Source organism: Podarcis bocagei (assembly GCF_964188305.1).
Source record: "Podarcis bocagei genome assembly, chromosome: 16".
Classification (NCBI taxonomy): domain Eukaryota; kingdom Metazoa; phylum Chordata; class Lepidosauria; order Squamata; family Lacertidae; genus Podarcis; species Podarcis bocagei.
The window spans coordinates 2,615,169-2,637,139 of record NC_138142.1 but is presented as its reverse complement, the minus strand read 5'-3'; the positions used below and the strand labels follow the sequence as shown (position 1 = coordinate 2,637,139).

Sequence of the window (21,971 nt, the reverse complement as noted above, 5' to 3'; positions counted from 1 at the left end):
GCTCAGTACAAGATACATTTGTGGTGATGGGACAATAACAGGCATAATAACCAGCAGCCACCATCTCTAGTATACCAACTGGAAAAGATCAGTCAGTCTCAACCCATTCCAAATATACCCAAAAAATTGGATGAGACGTATTTCTTTTTATTACCTGCCATTTAAATATCACTTTTCTACAGCTGTGTATAACTAATGAAGAAGCCACATATCATTAAAATCAATTAATTTAAACAATATTACAACCAGTAACACTAAAGAGGAGGTAGAAACAGAACAATTAAGGCACGTTTTTTAAAATTCTAAATGCCTACTAAAATAAATACTTCTTAACAGCTCACTTAAGTAGGGGTGGCTGACCCATGATTCTCCAGAGGGTGCTGAGCTATAAGTCCCACTGTTGGTGGGGCTTGGACTCCAACAACATATGGAGGGCCACAGATTACTCAACCCTGATCTAAAGGCAGGAAATGAAATAAAGTGGCTGACTTGAGCTCTCCAAAGATAATTCCATAATTGTGGTGCCACTGCTGATAATGCCCTGTGCTTAGTATGTGCCAATGGTATGGCCCACGGAGGGGACCCAAAGAGTGCCTCTGAAGCTGCTTAAGGACTCAGGCAAGTTCGTATGGGCAAACACAGCCCTTCAGGTAACCTGGTCCGGGATCCCTCCTTCAACAGTGTCCCCTTGAAAAAGATGGTCCTCTCGATAGGACCATCACTGGACTAGATGTAAATCATTGCAGTGTCTGACTCTTTAGTTTCCCAGATAAAGAAAGGAGCAAGAAAAAGGGGATCTAAACGAGTCACTGGATCAGTCCTTGTTCTCCTTCTTCATACGCATACTGCTGAGCTTGCAAGGCAACCCTGCAGACAGGCACAAAAGCACCCTGGGGAAATCAAATTCTTCCATGGCAAAAATCAAAAAATTAGTTACCAAGAAGAACTGTTAAGAAGAAATCACCTTGTTCTACTGGGGTTTTGGGGGGGTGGGGTGGGGGTGGAATTTGGTCCCATGTATGGCATTCTCTTCTACATTCTGTTTTAAAATTGCCTGTAGGCAAATGATAGCTGTACAATTTTTTTATTTTACTCATGAAAATGTGAGATTATGCTGAATTATGCTTTCCGCCAAGACAGCTAATTTTTTGAGGTGTTGTTTTCAGTTTTACATCAATGGCTCCCATTTCTTGAGACCTGATACAAATCAGAAAGAGGCAGGGATGAAATCTCTAGAAGAAAAGCAGCTGCCCTTGTATCTTACTTGTTGCAAGTAATATGGACATACACAAAATTGGGAGTATGGAAGAAAATAATTTTTAAAAATACACTCTAGTTTTGAAGTGTGAGGCCTGCATCTCTGCAGTAAAAAAAAATATCTCACCCACTATTTTGGGCCCTCAGTATAAAATCTATAACTTTATTTCTGCATAAAAACTCCCAGAGGGGCAGTTGCATTAGTCGGTTGCAGGGGAAAAAATCAGTGTCCTTTAGCACCTTAAAAACTTAACTAATTTATTTTGGAATAAGGTTTCATCATGCAAAGTGGACTCCAGGACTCTTTGTTCTTTCTGCGTAGAGTTGACAAGCTTTTTACTAGCTGTTGCCTTGTGCTTCTCATAGCAGTTTGGCCTTCAGACATTGTAAGTCAACAAGGCAGTTTTTCCTTTCAATACCATACCCTAAATGCATACAGTTATGGTGTTGTAAATGCAAAGGAGCATCAGACAAATAGGAAATATATTTCTGCTCTAGCACCTTTCTACAGGTACAAACTGGAATAAATGGGGTGGTGATCATTCCAAATCCCCTGTCCTGGGAGGCTGAGAACCCTATAAGATGTGGCATCAACCTTTTAGCAAACACTCAGATGAAAAGCCAACAGCTAGCACTTCAGCAAGCTTCCCTGAAAAACAAAGACGCCGATGCGGCCAGATGCCTGCTACTGTACATTAAAAGTGAAAGGAGGCGACCAGCATATAAAAGATATCAGAGCATGAGGAAAGCACAAAGTATCCAAAAAAAGGAAAGGGGGAAAGGGACAGATTGCATGCAGATTTATTTGAACACACTATGGCCTGATTTTGAAGAACAGAAGAGACCAAGTTTGCTACACTTAGCTCTGTGCAAATGGAACATGGAAGAACGCACAGCTGAAAACAAGCTTCATATTTCTATTTTGTTTCGGGTGCGTCCCTGGGGATCTTAGAAAAGCCACTAACTTTTTTCCTTTTGCAAGAAGCAAAACAAGTCAAGCAGGGAAGAGAATATTCCATGTAATAAAGTGAAACTATTTCTCTAAAACATTTAAAATTGAACAGGTGGGAGATATGCTAAATGAAGGTTAAGTTTTTTATCTTCTCCTTTTTGCCTTTCTCTCTTCTCATGGAACATGGGAGTCTCATCTCCTGAACTGCCATCCACTGAACATATGTCAGAGCTCCTAGGCTGGCCAACAGAATTTTGGTAGAGGCTGAGCGTTCTGCTGGTTTTAAACAGAACCCAGGATTAACTGCCTACAAAAAAAGATCACAAGGCTTTAGAATTAAGGGCAGTGTGTGAAGCTTGAGGACTGGGTATAAAACACAAACCAAATCTATGAACACAGCATTATTTTTTAACAAGAATTACACAAGATCCTACATTTAGAACGCTGCCGTGGTTCTCACAACTACATGCACACAAACAGGGAAGCTTAGGCCCCAACAGCAGATTATTTCATTAGTGGTTTAAATACATCATCATCAAAAAGAAGTTTTACTGGTAAACTGTCTGTGTTAAAATGGGTTGGGGGGAATATCTCCACACATTTGGATGTCCTCTTACATTCTCAGGATCTTCAGAAATCTGCCTCTTTTGCTATCGGCAAAATTAAAACAAAGAGAATTCATGGGAATGCTTAACACTACAGTTTAAATACAGTGAAAAAAGTTGGTACATTCAGACTCTTCAAACTGGGCTGGATTTATAGAATTGCACCTCTTTCTCTCTGAAATGATTTCCCTCTTCTCCCAGTGACCCCATAATACAAGAATTACCTGAAATTGAGGGACTGTCCACAAGCACACCCAGCCATGGAAACTGTTGGATACGGATGTTCCACAGGTTGCCAAAGGCTGTTGTAGGGGTGTGTGTGCCTGCGTGCAAATGTGTACACATGCACAAGGGGGGGGGGGGCTGGGTTCACAGTGTGATCTTTTGTTAGAACTTATACATAAACTGAATTGTATGCTATGTCCAGAATACAAAGTGGGCATGTAGCCAATGTGTTTTCCAGCAAAACTGATTTCTAAGACTTTTCCAAGGTCAACTTCATATAACACTGTACTTAAAACTTCTCACTGTGGTGATGATGGGGAGGGAACAGCCACTTTTCAATGGGAGAAAGTTAATACATTTCCACCCTTTATTAACCTAAGTCCACAAAAATTAAGGCTGGGTAGAAGTTATTGAAATAAATAATAAAATTATTGGGGCTTTTGTATATACTGATAACACAAAAAGGACACAAGACTATAGGCTGAAAAGAGTAAATGAGTGTTCCATGAATTCTAGATAAAGTGTATGAAAGACTAATGTAAAAGTTGAACTAAAGAAGATTTGAAATGGACATCTCAATACATTTGCAGATTGAAACTACTTGCGGCTCTGCAAGTCAGTTTTGAATTTTGCATTGCACATATTACAGGGGGAAAGGCAGCGACTAAACATTCTGGTTTTTTTCAGACTAAGCAAGAACATGTTAAAGAAGCTTCAAGATAGCCAACGTTATAAATTAAGAGCCCAAAGCAGCAATGTAAGCACGGAGCTTTTCTGCTTAAGCCCAACATGCAAATCAACGTGCCTACAGATTTTGGTAAAATACGTGTATCGGCAATGAAGCAAGAAGATGCTCAGCATCCACATTTTATCCAATACTTGAATAGAACATAGTCTAAGAAACTAAAGCCATTGTCTAGAAGTGCAGAGTGATATTTACTATAAATGATGGACTGGGCTATTTACTGGCGCCTTAATGTACATACCAAAATATACCAACTTCAGCATTCATTTCAGTAAGGATATAGCTATACACTGCAACTTTTAAAAACTTTAGCATTGGATTTTTTGTTTGCAATTGTAATAAATATTTTGGAGTGGTGCCTGCAAAATATATAAATGATGGAACTAAAAACATATGGATGAAACTAAGTTACTTGTTCAGATGCAGGGTGAAGAATTAGGAAAAAAACCCATCAGTACTCCTACAAGCTACACAACTTTAGAATATATTCCAGTAAAGAATATGACAGTATCTCTATTTGTCTTGTGCATTTCTGGACTGTCAACCACAGAGCATAAAATCCTGTAATTTTCATCTGTTTATAATCTGCAATAGTAGTAGCTAGAATAATCCTAAACCATACAATCAACTTTGCAGAGCTGGAGGCATTTTACCTCTAAATCGCCTTTTGTAATAGATTCCTCTTCTACACGGAATTGGAGGTCTTCAACCTTCCTGCAAGGAAGAAGAGAAGGAAAAAGATCTGCTCACTTTTCTGAGGTGGAGGTAATAAAGCATCACAGCTACTTTATTTTACTTATTCAAATTTATATACCATGTAATAAAAGAGTTCTAGGTGGTCAACATAAAGTATACAACTATCAAATAAAAAAACTATCAAAAGAAACTAAGTAAAAAAGGAATAAAACTATATAGCATAGATTAAAACTGAGCACTACACAAATGAAAGAAGTCTAAGAATTAAGAATTAGAGCTACCGAGGGGGAGGGGCACAATCCAAAGAGTAGGTGCTACCACCGAGAAAGTCACTTCTGTATTGTCATTACCAAGTGACAGTCTCCTGGCCATGGAAAGGTACAGACTAGAAGCACTATAAAATTAGGAGGCAGTGGATCCCTGCTCCCACTATGGAAAACAAAGGCAATTCCAGCTGGGGCATGCATACAGCATACAGCATCCATTACTTCTGCAGCCTCAGGGGGACATCTAATGTCAGGTGACATCAGAGGGCCTATCCTCTTCCACTGTCTCATAACACCAAGCCTTATGAGGAATGTTTGAAGGAGCTGGGTATGTTTGGGCTGGAAAAGAGGAGACTAGGAGGAGATATGATAGCTATCTTCAAGTATCTTAAGGGCTGTCACATGTAAGATGGAGAAAGCTTGTTTTCTCCTGCTTTGGGAGGTAGGACTCAAATCCATGGCTTCAAGTTACAAGAAAGGAGATTCCAACTAAACATTTGGAAAAACCTTCTGACGGTAAGAGTTGATTGACAATGGAACAGTCTCCCTCAGGAGGGTGCAGGCTCTCCGTCCTTGGAGGTTTTTAAGCAGAGGGTGGATGGCCATCTGTCATGGGTGCTTTAGTTGAGATTCCTGCATTTTAGGGGGTTGGACCAGATGATTCTATGAACAGTCAATGCCCTCTTCAAACACAGGTTGTTGCTGAAAGAGAACATCTAGTACTTCCTCTTGACCGCTTGGATGCCAGGTGTCCATCTAACTGCTCAAAGGACGTGCCAGTTTACACATCCAAGTGCCTGAGACCATGCTATTTTTAAAATGTGTGTCAGTTCTCTCAACTGTTCTAGATATAATTCTTTCCTTGGTACATGTTACATCCTCCAAAACAGGCCATTGAGGCAAACAAGTGGATTGTATTACACAGCTGGTCTATACACAGCACATCTTTGTTGTTACACCTCTGGAAATTTATACAACTCAAAGCCATTTAAATATAGAGAAATGTTTATCTATGTCTTTGGCAATCCCTGGAAGCATGTGGGAGTTCAAAGGGAAAATATATCTTCTTTACCTTAACCACAGTGACATTCATAGCCAACACATTTCCAGAGGAAAGGAGCAGTTCCAATGAGAACACCGCTCTTCATTGCTGCAGCCTCAACAAAGGGTGAAGTGGGTGAAAAGAGGTAAGCTGCTGCTGACTGGCGGAGACCGCATTTTGGGTGCCATTATGAGCAGAGATTGGGACGCAGGTGGCGCTGTGGGTTAAACCACAGAGCCTAGGACTTGCCGATCAGAAGGTCGGCGGTTTGAATCCCCACGACGGGGTGAGCTCCCGTTGCTCGGTCCCTGCTCCTGCCCACCTAGCAGTTTGAAAGCACGTCAAAGTGCAAGTAGATCAATAGGTACCGCTCCGGCGGGAAGGTAAACAGCGTTTCTGTGCGCGGCTTAGTCATGCTGGCCACTGAGGAGATTTCACCCCTCCCATATCCAAGAATCTCCTGAGGAGTCTGCTGATTCTCCAGAGAGGAGGAGGCGTGTTCTGCTCTCTACTTATTCTGCTCCAGCACCAAGTCAGTCAGTCAGTGTCGGAGAGAGAGAGAGAGACTGAGTGTTAGAGATCGTGTGTAAAGATAAGGTTGCTGCTAAGAGCAGCTGCAGACACTCAGTGCAGTTCAGCATTCATTTATGCTTAGACCTATTTAGCTCTGTATATAGTTGTATTATAGTTGTAGTTATGGAATAAAGAAGATATTCTACAGAGCTGCTCTCCGAGTTGTTTATATACTCTGCTGTACTCTGCTGTGCGACGACTTCTTGTGGGAGTGAATCCGGTGCCCACAACTCTAAGCTGTGAGTCCACAGCACTTTGACCTGTTCCTGTGCAGAAGGTGGTCTCTGGAAGTGCTACCCAGCTCGCCTAGCCCAGTCGGGGCTGAAGTGGATGAGTCCAGTTGGTGGCACTGGCTCAAGGGCGATGCTGACAGCCACATGACCCAGAAGCTGTATGTCGGCTCCCTCAGCCAATAAAGCGAGATGAGCGCCGCAACCCCAGAGTCGGCCACGACTGGACCTAATGGTCAGGGGTCCCTTTACCTTTATGAGTCGAGATTAGTCACATGGAGAACTGACTACCTACTGGAATGGGTGTGTTCTGTCTCCACTTTTGGGTGCATTATGCCTCTGAATACCAACTGCTGGGAATCAGAAGGGGGGGGGGGTGTGCTATTGTTCTTATGTCCTCCTTGTGGGCTTCCCAAAGGCAACTGTATGGCCGGCGTGAGAGCAGAATGCTAGAATGGATGGCCCCCTAGACTGTTATGTTAACCCACCGGGAAGTTTTCTTGTGGAACCATCATGGAAACAAGCAAAAACACTAACAATCAACTCATTCATTTCAAACTGTCTTTCACAGGAGTTCACCGTAGATTGTTCTCTATATTAATTAGCCATATGAACTTCTTGCGCTGGGCACCAAAATACCCCCACAGCTTCCCACAGGAAAGCCCTTGCATGTGATGAAAATCCTATTTACTACATCGTGTGTGAGCATTGCATGACATTTCTCTGAAGTTACTCAAAATTCTACAGTAAACACAAGGTGTGAACAAGACCCATAGCAGGAGCAGAATTCTAGAGGTTTCATAGAATCATAGAGTTGGAAGGGACCCCAGGGTCATCTAGTCCAACCCCCAGAAATGCAGGAATCTCAGCTAGTTTGTCAGTGGGATGCAGAGAGACTCAATTTCAAATCTGCATTTATCAGCAGTTTCTGATGACTCCATAGTTTTTCTGCTTCTGAGGCTGCTCAGTTACAAGTTACAAGGGTACGTGGAAGTGGAAGAAATACTAGACGTCCGAAGCCATGAGTATTTCTTGAGCTGCAAAATGCCAGTTCAGTGAATGTGTACCAGCCAAGTACACTGGTTCTATTAGGTTGCTTGGCAACTTGCTCAAGGCCAACCAGGGACAAAGTTAAAGCAGTCACTGAACTGGAATTTCCATGACTTGCAATAGTTTATGCCTTACTGCTGTACAATATAAATATAAAGCAGTAAGTCTGCTCAAAAACTTTCTGAAGAGTATTAGTACATTTACAAAACTGTTTTCAGATGCAAAATTACCTCCCACCTTTATCTGGTTCATCTCTACAACCCTGCAAAGTTAGCTATACTAATATTCCCAGTTTTTACAGAAATGAGGAACAGAGATTAGACAACATATTCCCTCCTCCCAAGGAAGACAGACAAGAGATTTCTAAAGAAATAATCATCCTAACCTAACTGCAATTCCCAAGATGATTTGAGGAAGGCCTTTACAGCTAAAAGTGGAATAAAACTGATTTGAGCCTGTAGTACAGAGACAGAGAGGGGAAATTTCTGGAGGTTACACAGTAAATCAACAGCAAAGATGGAAAAGGAACCTAGCCAGCCTCGTTTCTTCTCTTCTTCCTCACCAGCACCACAATCTTTTTGTTCTCCATCAGCATCACCATCAAGTACTTATAAGGATGATTTACTCAATGCCACACAATGAGTACCAAGAATTATAATTTGTTCTAAAATGTCAAAATACATCTTTCTGCATATGTTCAAATTACAAATTTAGCATACCTTCTTTCTTCCTCCAGTTGGTTAAGCAGTTCCACCTTTTCTCTGTCAGCGGCTTCAACCAAAGCCCTCAACTGGTCCATCTTAGCCTCCATTTCCAGTATTCGCTGATTAACAAAGATGCATATTAGACAAGCCACCCATTTACTTAAAATCAGGTTACCGTGAACTATATGTGGTTTAACGCCTTGAATTTGCCTGCATCAAGAAAGTAACATCATGCCTTATCAAAATTGAGCTAATGCAGAATTAATGTGTTTATGCTGGCCAGTGCAGAAAGTGTTTGGGGTTGGATGGTAAGGGTCATTTTCCCCATGTTAATGATGGAGTCTCTTTAACAGACCCAAGCAAAACTTCTCTCTCAGTTTTTGGCAGAATCTTTTTACTTATCCATCCTCTTGCACTAGGAAACAGAACAATCCACATGTCAGTGGGTAAAGGGCCTACCTGATCATGGCCATCTCGGGCCAATGCCAGCTGTTGCTCTACTTCCCCAACATGGCTGGTGGCCTTGGCAACCTCTGCTCTCTCCAGGTCCCTCTCAGCCAGGAGCTGCTCAATGTGCTGCTGCTTCTCTTTCAGGGCTTCCTGCAGAGCAGTGGTGCCTGAAATCTTCCTTGCATATCGTGAAGATGTTTCTGTCAACTTCAAGGATAAGACATGCATCTTTAAGAGCCTAGCTACCACCTTAAAAAGCATTAAAAGCACCCTAACTCACCATACAGAGTCAATCTATCATTTCTTCTTCTATACATAAAAATGTAAGACTGTCATCATGCAGCCCCAATTGGAGGGTTTGTAGTGCTTCACCACAATCTTAAATGTGGAAGAGGAGGGGAGCAAAAGAAAAGGCATGTTTTAGAATGTCAGTTTTAAGCAATAGCAGAGGTTTGTATAAAACAGGAATGGAGAGAGACAGAGGAGCTGTGAGGATATGGGGCTTGAGTGAGTAAAGGTAAGTGAGGTGGGGGCAGGTGGGACTGGCAAGCAACGCAAGGAGGGGCACCAGCCTCTATAAGTATGCATAGGTTTACAGGCTGATCTTCTATCACGGGGCAAAAACAGCCAATGGGGAGGTGAAGGCAGGGATAGGAGAACCACCCTTAGATTATAAACAGTTCACAGGATCCAACCCATGTTTATGTTTGTCATTCAAGACCACCACAGTACAAACGGACTGATTTGGTCTGAAGTGAGAGGGTAGATAGCATGTTCTGCAATGGGTACCACTTTAGTCCAAAGAAGCGGACAGCTTAATTAGCAGTCCTAAGTGCATGCCTATACAGGATGCTTCCCTGACTTTTGGTATGTGCTTTGTTTGATAGATTACCAACAGCAAGAGCAGCAAAGAAGTCTGCATTGGAGCAGCGGCCATGGGGCCAACATCACTGCCTCTCTTTGTCCAATCAGCACATGATTTCCATCACAGAGGGCCTTCTTGGTAGTGGCATCCACCCTGTGGAACGCCCTTCCAGCAGATGTTAAGGAGATGAGTAATTATGTAACTTTTAGGAAACACGGGAAGGCAGCCATGTATAGGGAAGCTTTTTAAGGTTCAATGTTTTATTGTGTTTTTATATATGTTGGAAGCCGCCCAGAGTGCCTGGGTCAACCCAATCAAGTGGACGGGGTACAAATAAATTATCATCATCATCAACAACATCAATGCTGTGTGGACGTGGTGGGTGTGGCATGTTGGAAAGAGAAAGAATCAAGTTTGAGTTTGCATAGATGGCTTCTGACCACTGGGACTTTGCTGCATCAAACAAGTATATCTAGAACACAGAGAAAATTCAGAGCTGAAGCTCTCTTGTGACTACTTTTTTAGGGGTACGCCATTTCTCAGAGAGTCTTAGTCTGTTGCAGCAGAAATGACAAGTTTTGCTACACCCTGAACATCAACAATTTTATTATATCAAAAGCTTCTGTGAACCAAAGTCCACTTTACCAGATGCATGAAGTGTTAACAGGTATAGCATATAGTTTTGGGGGTGGGTGGGGCTGAAAACAAAGTATGGAAGAATATATATATCATACAGCCAAACTCTTCAGAGGGGCAGGACGGGCTGTGACTGACGGCTACCTGCATGCAGTGTTTCCTTGGCACGTAATGTGGGAAATGGCCCTTAGTATCTGTCCCAGTTTCCTGTTCTGTGTAAACATAACGTAGTATGAATGTGCTGTGGTAGCCCTGGGATGGAGGCTGACGGAGTGGAGAGATGTGACATTGGCACCAGTCTTCTGCTAGTGATGTCATAACAGCCACACAAGGAGGCCAGGCATGCTGTTGGCACCCAGTGGAACCAGCTCTACGAAACTGCTATAGCTCCATGCTGGCTCTTCAAGGGTCATTCACACCAGTAGCAGATCTGGCCCAGGGTGGGCCTACTCCGTGTAACCAGACAGTGGGTGGAGGAAGATACCTGGCCGCCAGCTCACCAGCTTCAGTGAGGTATACCTTATAGGGAGATTTTTGCCTGAGAAAGCTAGTATTTACTTTCCTGTTCAGTTTTCCATTTTAGTAGCTCAATAAAGGAAGCAAACATACCTGTGCAGCTAGACTCTTAATGCAGCAAGGGGAAGACAGGAAGCAGAGGGTTCAAAGGGAAACAAAGGGCTGGCCTCAACCTAAGATGCGAGCCTCAAGAGCAGATTAGCTTGTTAAGCTGCTAAGCATTCTTTGGCCTGGCTGCTGGCTAAATATAAAGAGCGTCCTCCTGTTAAGCCAAAGAATTCTCTCACTTATTCAAGTCAACCTAGGATCACATGCAGCAAAAAGCAGTTTGCCAATGCCTTGTGGAAAAAAAATATTCTGGGTAGAAAATATGCATCACCAGTTCTTGCTGTCTTTATTGAAGCATCTACCCTACCAAAATTGGAAGGAATCTTAAATGGACTAATAAATAGAATTTTGGGGAGTGCCATTTTTAAGATCCTGGTGGAAATTGGAATTAACCTGCTCAAATTGACTCAGTAGGCTCTGTGATTAGTTAACAGTTGCCCCTTGCTCAGAAGACACTGCAAGAGGGATTCCATCACCACAAATCCCAGCAGATAGTGAATCAGAGAAGCAAGGAATTATTTATGATTAGGCAGCCCTTACCCCTTTATTAAAAACTCACATTGTTTGTCACATTCACTTTGCCGAATGGCTAAATGCTAGTTCTATTAACAATTCTACCCATCTTATTAACCAAAATATATTGGTTATAATGGTTTTTTAAAAACCATATGTTGTCAATGCCATCTGTTCCAATAGCTGGCATGGAATAGTGCATGGAATAACAAATTGCAATAGATCATTGTTACCAAGTTATTAAAAATGGTCATTTGAATGGTCATATGAAACGAAAACAAAACTTTCTGAAACTTTCTGTGATGTTTGGCCTAATTTTAATCCATCAGTATAAACTAATTGGCAGAGCTGCAAATTTCCATTTGTTGCAGGTGACCAAAGGTTAGAATATTAAAAGTTAGATATTAAGGTTAAGCATTTTATCTATAGCATATAAGATTTTAACATAATACAAACTCTACACTTTTCTTGTGTCCCGATCTTATAAGATAACATGGTTTAGAAACTAAAGGAAGAGGCTTCAGCCCACAAAAATACTTCTGACTTGAATACTCAGCAACTGGGAAGTTACATATAACCATGATTACTGTAACAAAGAGGTGGAAAAAACTGTTTTCAAAACAGTGTTGAAAATAAGTGTGTGGAAATACAAAAAAGAAAAAGACACACCATTCACACACACATACATATATATGCACACCAATCATTTCTCTTTAAACTAAGGAGGCCCAGAACTGAAAAAAGGAATGAATGAAGCTATGGTACCATTTTAACAGTGCAGTCCCATTGCGCATCTGAGTCCAGTTGTCCAAAAGGACTTACCTGACTCATAAATGCATTCAAGACTGAAGCCTAGGTCTGTTACTTGGAAGTAAGCCCTACTGGCTCAAGCAGGAACTGCTTCCAAGTAGGTGCATTCAGGCTTTCCGCCCTGTTTTACCACAAAATGCATTCCAGGGGAAGTTATGGTGTAGATCCCAGGCAAGTTATTCAGAAACCCATTTGTTTCATAATTAAAGCATATGCCTCTTTCTTATTTTAAGTAGCAACTGTTAGTTTGAGTTAAACCTTAAGTCTACGAGCTTAAAAATAATCTAACTTTTCTATTCTCCAGGGCTAGCTAAGATTCTTTTCATGCATGCTTTAAGCGAAGACAAAACAGAAGAAAATGGACCATGGAAAATGGGCCGTGTCTTTCCCAAGAAGCCAAGCACAGGCCACATGCAATGCCAATCTCTGTAAAGCATGCAGTCAGAAAGTAAGCTTACTAGTCCTGTACGGCTTGGCTTGCTGCTTACTGATGATGCCACAGAACTCAGTGAGCTGATGGAAGAGGCACTTGGGCTGCGTTTCAAGCTGGAGGGCATTGGGATGGCTTTCCTGACCGCTGCCTTGGCTTTTGCCGGTGTAGTTGATGGGAAGCCAATCTTGGTAACTTTATGGACAGGAGCAAACAAACCATATTTGGGCTGGCACTGGAAGTACCTGTGGGGGAGGGGAGAACACCATTAATGAAAGCCATACTCCACAGACAAACATAATTGCTAATGTATAGTTCTATTCAAGTATGTAAAAATATGTTGCGCATGCAAACATTCACAAGGACACACACATGTCAGCACTAGTCATAAATACCTTGGGTCAGAAGCAATTCAGTGAGATGCTTACATGTTAAATTGCCATACAGTCAATAGGATTACAGCAGTATATGAAGAAATGCAATTGCTCTGTTATGGCTTGGAGAGACTATTTTTTTAACTCAGCAGATTTTATATATACCGTATTTTTTGCACCATAATACTCACTTTTTTCCTCCTAGAAAGTAAGGGGAAATGTCTGTGCATGTTATGGAGGGAATGCCTACGGGTGGCATGCCTACGGATTTTCCTCCTCTAAAAACTACGTGCGTGTTATGGTCGGGTGCGTGTTATAGAGCGAAAAATACAGTATATTCTGTTTTAACTCATTTTAGGTTGTTGGTTTTTTAAAAAGGTTTAAAATGATTGTACCCCTCCTTATGCTGGTCTTTGATCGTAAGAAAGTGTTGTTGTTGTTGTTGTAATAGGTCCTCCTTGTCTACATAAGACTGACTCCACATTGCAGGACTTAGGGGGAGAGCTTGGAAATTAGCATCACCTTGATGCTCACTATTCAGCATTTCCAGAGATGTTTAGTGAACAGTTTGCACTCTCCTTCCTTCACTTTTCATAACCTCTCATACACTTCTATTTTAAGAGACCCTTCTGAGCAGCCTGCATGCGGGAGGCAAGTTTTGGGGATGGTGTGTGGCCACAGAAATGCAGAAAATCTGAAGAAGCCATTTGTACCAGAAAAGGGGAGTGGGGAAAATGGGTAAGGAGTAGGTGCCCATGCTTCCACCTGGGGCAGATGGCCCCTATGCAGGAGGCAGGCGGAATGGTTGTACAGTGGAAGGAGTTGGGAAACCTTGTGAAAATTCTGTTAACCCCCCAGTTTCTAGTATTACCTCCTTTAGGAACTGGGCCAAATATCAGTTCCTGTTTACTTTGGTATCCATTTAATGTGCTGCTACATCTTATGCATGCTTATTCCAAAGGGGTGCCATATATTTTTGTCACATGGGAAGCCATAACATGGTCTGAAATGGCAGCTTTCACCCATGGTCATGTTCCCTTGACACTCCCCCTGCCTCACATCTATGGGAAAAGTTACTTGCTGTGCCATGGGGGGAATGTGGGACACAAGATACACAAGATGCAAAACGGGAAAGGTAGAAAAAGGGGGGGGGGTCTACTAACAAGAAAACTAAGGAAAAAGGAAAGGCTCACTATCAAAATAGGAGTTTGAAGGTGACTCGCAGAAAGCAAGTTCCCTAAACTGCAGCTGGAGCAGTACCATGTGGCTAGCTGCTCATTCCGCTCCTTGACGCATGTGCAGTTGAGATTAAAAAGAGATTTCTCTTGAGTAGGACGTGGAGTGAGTGCAAGCTCCCTGGCTAGGATGCTGGAACAGACAGAAGTTGGCTCAGCGCAGGTGCAGAGCCCTTGTGTGAAAGCACAGAGACAGTGATATGCCCTCCCAGGGCTTCCTGGATTTTGAACTAACCTTGTTCCAGCTACTGCACCATCGTTCTTCCCTAGGGGTTCATCTAATTCAACGCCACACCATTCTCCCTTCGCAAAGTCAGTCTCCCCCAGGAAACGGACTACGCCAGCTTTTGTTCCACCAACCTGATTGCAAGGAGAAAGAAGGATTTTTTAACAAAAGAAATTTCCTTTTAAAAAAGAAGTACCAAAACTAAATTGGAAGCACAAGATTTACTTTGCATACTCTAATCATTTTCATTGCATTTTAATATTTAGCTAATTTTTAACCTACTACCATGCATTCTCCAATGCACACCCAACAATTCTTCCAAATTGGTTACTTTATTCCTCACACAACTCCTCAAAGACTTTGACAACAGATTATGCATCTTGGTTTGGCAAGACGACCAAACTGGCAAACCAGGTTTTCAGTCAACCAGCAACCAGAATTAGAAACCATGGTTTGAAGTGGGTTTGCAAAGCATGGCTTACATTCAAGTTTCGTAAACCACTGTTTGGCCCCCAGAAGCTGTTGTGCCATAGAAACAAAACTGTAGCAGGGATGGAAGCAAAATGACCACTTGCATATTTGGAAGCTTCCATTGTACATTTGCCCAACTGAGACAAGACGGAACCACTGCAGACGCACCCACAACCAATTGTCAGGAACTGCCATTCTCAGTACATGTCAAATTCAAAATAGCAACTAGTTCCTCAAAGAAATATATTTCATTCAGCTTAGTTATTTTGGACATTTCATTTCTTTTTTTGGCAGAGGAAGCTACCTGTTACAACTGCCAACAAGCACGATAGACCAGAAACGGCCCTTTTAACCTTGACAGGAAATTTGAAGGCCAATCCACCAACACAAACTTCCCTAATACTAAGAGCTTCTAATAAATTTATACACAAGAATATAAATTAAGTTTTATTTTTAAAGTGCACGTTAAATTAAGGTGTCAGGAGCACTTTGTGTTCACAGCACCTACTATATGCACAATTTGATTCAGGTTACAACTTCTCCCAGGTCTTTGGATAATTAAACAATCTATGGCCTTTTAAGCTGGGGGGGGGGGCGAGTATTGTTTTTGTTTGCTGCTATGTTATGTATTTTTGTGTTTTTATGTTATAAACTGCCATGGGATCCTCAGATGAATCCTCAAATTTCTTCATTTAATAAGCTGTTGTTGTTGTTGTTGTTGTTGTTGTTGTTGTTGTTGTTGTTGTTGTTGTTGTTGTTGTTGTTATGGCTTTCTCACCCTTGATACGGGTGGTATAATTTATGCTCTAAACCTTAAGAAATAATAAGGCAGAAGTGGTCAATGTATGGAACAGGAATTTATGACAAACCTGAAGACAAACCGGCCAGGGAGGGGGAAAGAGGATCTGATAAGCTCATGAAAATTCAAGAGTCCTTTCTACACTTCAGCACAACATTGCTGCCTGTTCCCCAGAAGAATAGGCCAGAGCCCAAACCACAGGAGCCTGCACTGAGACTGCCGCATGCCCTGGAACAATATGTCAATTAAATTTCAACAGCTTTTGCAGAAAAAATTACGAAACATAATCTATTACTAGTACTTAGCTCGAAAATAGTATAGTTGGTTGACATGCTACTATGCTTTAGTTTTGCTGAATGGGAAAACTTAGTTCCAGACCACACAGTCAGCCCTGTATTGGGAAGTTTAAATGTTTGATGTTTTGCTATGTTTTTATGTGTGTCATAAGCTGCCCAGAGTGGCAGGGAAACACAGCCAGATGGGTGGGGTATAAACAATTGAAGTATTATTATTGTTACTGGTATTGTTACTGGTATTATTCCCCTTTTCTAGAAAGTCCACTTGACAAATTTAGCAAAAACAAGGGCAATGTTGCAACATGATTAAAATAGCTGCACTAGTGTCCTTCACTCAAATGGAGGGAGTGTGCTAAAAAATTGAAGAGCATAAGAAGAACTGCCAAATCTTTTTTTAGCAGAGCATGACAACGCCATATAATTCAGAAAGGGTGATATAAAATAGTTATGAGCCAAAGCAGCTGATCTGGCAAATCACTGGGACTATTTTGCAGCCTGGGGTGATGAGAGGAAGAGTTTAGTTTGGTACTCAGTCGTGTTTTTAATCACAAGCATGGATAACACCATGATTAAACTTCATTTGTCAAATTCAAAAGTAGCATATATTTTCCACAATGTGGACTCGAAGGAGATGTTTATCTCTCTTTTCTACAAGCACATAAAAGGCTTCCTGAGGAGAACAGATGACATGAACAAGCCTAGCAAGGTAAACAAGTGTCTTTAAAATTCTTCACCTGCAGAACACAAAACTGACTGTGTGGTATGCAGAATGCAAGAAGGCAATGAAAACAGTCCAGATCCAAGGATCCCCAGGGATGCACCTTCTGCTGGTGGAGACGTCAGGTGCCATCTTAGTTGCAAGTGGATGATGGTCAGGTGCCAAATGTGCCTGGCACCTGCCAAACTTCAAACGCTGGCTCAGAGTGAACAAGGCTGAGAGAGAAGAACTATCCTAGCAGAGCTGTCCCACTCATGAGGCAAGGTGAGGCAACCATCTCAGGTGACTGGATCCACAGGGTCAGAAGATTCCAATGTAGATCTTTATTCCCTCTTGTTCCTGATGTAGATGTTCACTCACCGAATCTTCCCTGGCAGGGAAGGAGACAACATTCTGTGGTTTGCTTGAGATGCCAAAATGTCTTGGGCTGGCCCTATATCCCAGGCATCCAGGGAGCTCAGAAATTTGAAGCCTATATCCTAGGCTTCTGGAATAGTCCCATGCACAAAAACAGGGCCCAGGCAAAACATCCACACCAAGAAAATGCTAGATTTACAGATGGGTTTATTGGGGCATGATGCATTTCACAGAGAAGAACCAACTTTATCTAAAGCACAAAATGGACTGAGCTGAGAATGACGAATGAATGCGTAAATACTAGAGCACTAGACTGCATGGATGGGGAGACTCACACACAGTGGTTAAGCCTCCAGAGTGTTTATCTTGTACTGTATTTTTATGTTGTGATCTGTCCTGAGTTCTGCAGGTGAAGGGCATTATACAAATTTAACAACCAATCAATCAATGTAACAAGAGAAAACATCACTCATCAGTCTCAACATAACCAAAATTATCCTGCAACAGCTATTTTTTTCTGTATTACTGATCTAAAAATTATATGTTTGATGTGATACTATAGTACAAATGTTACTGCTGTTTAGTTACTATCGCCAAACCTCCATTAGATTTTAATCTGTACATAAACCACCTTTTTTGCTGTGCACAACAAATGTGAAATTTAATGTGGACTTTGCCTTATCGATCCATACTCTGAGGAAGATCAATAAAATGAGAGATGAGCTGAATTCACAATAAAACCAAAAGCTGCCTCCTTTTAAGCCCCACCCAAGCAAGGAAATCTGCTTTGCAACATTTTGTGAACATCTGGCAGCACAAGTTTCTGCTTTAGAACTCATCTGTAGCAATGGGAGATTTTATCAAGCTATGTCAAAGCCATACAAGACCCAACTGTAAATCCTACATCAGGAGCAATCTTGTTTAGAGACCACAGAACTGTATCCAAATCCAACAAGCCACAAAATTATTTAACTGTTCATTTCCCTGTTGCCCTGCCAGCTTCTGCAACAAGACCTTATGTGAAGTACGCATGCACTATGGCCTGGTTGCAGATTTAATGTGTTCAGTCCATTCTTCATACAGTGATATAACAGCTTGAAATAACATTTTAAGTGAAAAGCAGTTCCTTAGTCTAGAATTCGGGGATAGCAGTGAGGTAGCCAATGCACTTGGTTCGCCACAGGATGCCTTTGTCTTGATCCAGTAGAGTTCTTCTTAGGCTCTTAATTCCAGTTGTGATCCTCTGACTTGCTCCTTTATTGCCTTTGCTCTTAACTTATAGGTGCAACCACAAGGGCTAGACATTCCTTTCAAAATATTCATAAATTTTAGTTGGTCTACCAAAAATACATTTGGGAATCAAATGCCTGTGCATAGCTGCACACTTTCCTTATCCCTCTTTCGTCCCTAAGTGGAAACTTCTGCTCTGGACCATCACACCATCTTCTGAGCCGTGCATCACCCCCCTTCTTGGATGCCCCACCTCCAGACATAAATAAAACCAGCTCCATTTCTTTCTGCAAACTACAGAAACTTCATCTGAACAAGATGTTGAAAAACACACTGTATTCCTTTCAAAGTTATTCCTTTCAAAAGCTCTGAAGTGCTTCTGATACAATGGCAGGAAAGGCAAATGTTTTAGATTGTTTCCATTTGGACATGCTTTAATCAAATATGGGTGCCCATTGGCTTCTAAGAAGGACAACCGCTTCATCTGGTTGCTGAATGCAAAAGCAGACATCTCACTGACTTTTCTATGCTCCTTATCTTCTAGAAGAGTATCGCTTGGCTGGAACTCCATACACCCTGAAGCAACAATATTCTCAGAACCCTTTTACTGTACAAGGAAAGCCACAACCTCCACGGACTTTTAAAAAGCAGATCCAACCTTTGTGTACCAGGATCATTTAAGATAGCTCTTATTACACAATATTCAGTGTGACCATTTAAGGCAAGGTCCTCTCAGGTGAGCTATATTTTGACTACAGAGGCACATGTTAAGAGAACTTAAGTACATTCACCAAATTGGGTCAGAAGCATCCCTCTTCCTTTTTTTTATTAGTTTCAATTCATTATACAACACCAAACATTAAAACAGCGAAAAAGACAAACAAAACACAGAAAAAAGAAAAAAAAACATTACATAAGACACCAACAATTTAAACTTACAATAACTAAATAACTAAATCACACAACATACTTGACTTCCCTTCAACTTGGTTTCGGAATATGTTACAAGAAGTTTTCTATCTGCAGTTTCGTTTTCTTAAAACTCTTTACGTCGCAAGCATTATATCGGGCCTACTGTGATTTTTAAGTTTTTTACATCTGTTTCAATATATGTCATAAATTTATTCCATTCATTATTAAACTTTGTACCTTTTTGGTTTCTTATTTTCTGTGTCATTTTTGCCAATTCTATATAATCAAATAATTTAGATTGCCACTCCTTTATGGTTGGGATTTTTGATGTCTTCCAGTTTTGTGCTATTAGTGTTCTAGCAGCCACTGTTGCATATTGGAAAAGTGTTTGGTCTTCCTTTTTAATTTCTTCTCCAATTATCCCCAGAAGGAAGGCCTCGGGTTTTTTTGTGAAGGTATATTTAAATATTTTTTTTTAGTTCATTGTAAATAGGTTCCCAAAACTTTCTAATTACCTCACATGACCACCACATGTGATAAAAATTGCCTTCCTTAATCTTACATTTCCAGCATGATTTGACTCCGGTTTTGTACATTTTTTCTAATTTTACAGGCGTGATGTACCACCTGTACATCATTTTATCGATGTTCTCTCTAAGTGCTGTACATGCCGAGAATTTCATACCTTTATTCCAGAGTTTCTTCCACTTATCAAACTCTATGTTGTATCCAAAGTCTATCGCCCATTTCACCATTACTTCCTTTATTTCTTCATCTTTGGTATCCCATTCAAGCAACTGGCTGTACATTTTTGATAGTAGTTTTGATTTATTTTCTAATATTTCTACCTGGAATCTGGATTTTTTTTCATTCATCCCATTCTTTTTATCTTCAGTCCACATAGCATTAATTTGGTGAAATTGGATCCAACCTGTCAGTTTATTCTTTATCTCTTCATATGGCCTAATCTTCCATCCATTTTCTGTTTTTATTAGCAAATCTTCATAAGTCCATCTTTCTCCTTCAATGTTTGTTTTTTTTATTGTTAAGATATCAATGGGTGATAACCACCAAGGGGTATTTTTCCCCAATATTTTTTTGTTTCTCTCCCATACTTCCAACAGTGGCCCTCTAATAATATGATTAGAAAACCCTTTGTGGACCTTTTCCTTATTACGCCACAAATAAGCGTGCCAACCAAATCTTATATTGAATCCTTCTAAATCTAACAGATCTGTGTTTTTGATAACAATCCAGTCTTTAACCCAGCAAAGGCACGAGGCTTCATAATACAGCTTCAAATTTGGAACCGCAAATCCTCCCCTATCTCTTTGATCTGTGAGTAATTTGAATCTAATTCTTGGCCGTTTTCCTTGCCAAATAAATTTAGAGAGTACTTTCTGCCAATCTTTAAATACTGAGGTTCCCCTAATTATCGGTATATTTTGAAATAAGAACAGCAATTTCGGTAATAAACTCATCTTAATTGCCGCCATTCTTCCCGACCAGGAGAGTTTTATTCTGTTCCAGGTATCCAGGTCCTTCCTTATTTCTTTCCATGTGTTTGTGTAATTGTCTTCCATTAGATTTATGTTCTTCATCGTTAGCCAAATTCCGAGGTATTTTACTTTTTTAGTTGCTTTGATCCCAGTCTGTAATTCAATATGTTTTTTTACCTCTTCTTTCATGTTTTTAGTCATCATTTTAGTTTTTGTTCTATTTAATTTAAAGCCGGATAACTTTCCAAATTCTTCTAGCAGATCTAATACTTTACCGACACTTTTTTTTGGATCTGCCAGCGACAACATAAGATCATCGGCATATGCTTTCAATTTATATTCTTTCACTCCAATTCTTATTCCGTGTATCTCTGAAGTTTTCCTTATCTTATTTGTGATTATTTCTAACACCATAATAAACAAAAGAGGTGACAGAGGGCACCCCTGTCTTGTACCCTTCAAAATTTCAAAGGATTCTGTTAAGTTGTTATTAATAATTAATTTAGCACTTTGTTGTGAATAAATTGCCTTTATTCCTTCCAGGAATGTGCCCTCTATCCCCGTCATTTCCAAACATTTTATTAGAAAATGCCAGGATACATTGTCAAAAGCCTTTTCGGCATCAATGAACATTAATACCATGGGAATTTCATTTTTGCATTCTAGATATTCAATAAGGTTTATTATATGTCTTATGTTGTCTTTTATTTGCCTATTAGGTAGAAAACCAGCTTGATCATTATGAATGAGCTTGACTAAGCACTTTTTAAGTCGACTCGCCATTACATCTGCAAAGATCTTATAATCATTATTTAATAATGAAATCGATCTGAAGTTCTTAATATTAAGTTTATCCGAGTCAGGTTTCGGTATTAGTGTGATGTATGCTTCTTTCCAGGACGCTGGTAATCTTCCTCCTCTTAAAATCTCATTCATTACTTCACAAAGTGTTAAAAGTTCTTCTAGGACTTTGTAATATTTGGCCGATAAGCCATCTGGCCCCAGAGCTTTCCCCAGTTTCATCGCCTCCTGAATTTCCTCTACTTTTATGGGTTTATTTAGAAGCATCCCTCTTCCTTTGACAAGAACCAACTCTGAAGGAAAGCCACAAATGCTTAGGCTCACATCTGTCATCAAATATCCTCCTTAATGGACACTGAAAATGAGAACCATCTCATTGG

General features: G+C 40.7%; 1 protein-coding gene and 1 long non-coding RNA gene across 13 annotated transcripts in view; one reads left to right on the top strand and one right to left on the bottom strand.

The window, feature by feature from the left end:
* Positions 1-21,971, bottom strand: part of CLIP1 (CAP-Gly domain containing linker protein 1) — a 105,705-nt gene that overhangs the window by 57,134 nt on the left and 26,600 nt on the right. For 7 of the 12 annotated variants that reach the window (XM_081174442.1, XM_081174448.1, XM_081174443.1 and 4 more), the window contains exons 4-9: positions 14,518-14,642; positions 12,702-12,918; positions 8,805-9,002; positions 8,361-8,464; positions 4,438-4,498; positions 2,827-2,859 (exon numbers count right to left, since the gene is read on the bottom strand). In XM_081174442.1, coding sequence (XP_081030568.1) covers positions 2,827-2,859; positions 4,438-4,498; positions 8,361-8,464; positions 8,805-9,002; positions 12,702-12,918; positions 14,518-14,642 — 738 coding nt within the window. The remainder of the gene's footprint in view (positions 1-2,826; positions 2,860-4,437; positions 4,499-8,360; positions 8,465-8,804; positions 9,003-12,701; positions 12,919-14,517; positions 14,643-21,971) is intronic. The other 5 variants (XM_081174450.1, XM_081174444.1, XM_081174452.1 and 2 more) reach the window with 2 other exon arrangements.
* LOC308575680 lies at positions 4,510-12,688 on the top strand. The gene is made up of 3 exons (XR_014002912.1): positions 4,510-5,933; positions 9,683-10,327; positions 12,548-12,688. It is a non-coding gene; the product is annotated as an uncharacterized lncRNA (long non-coding RNA).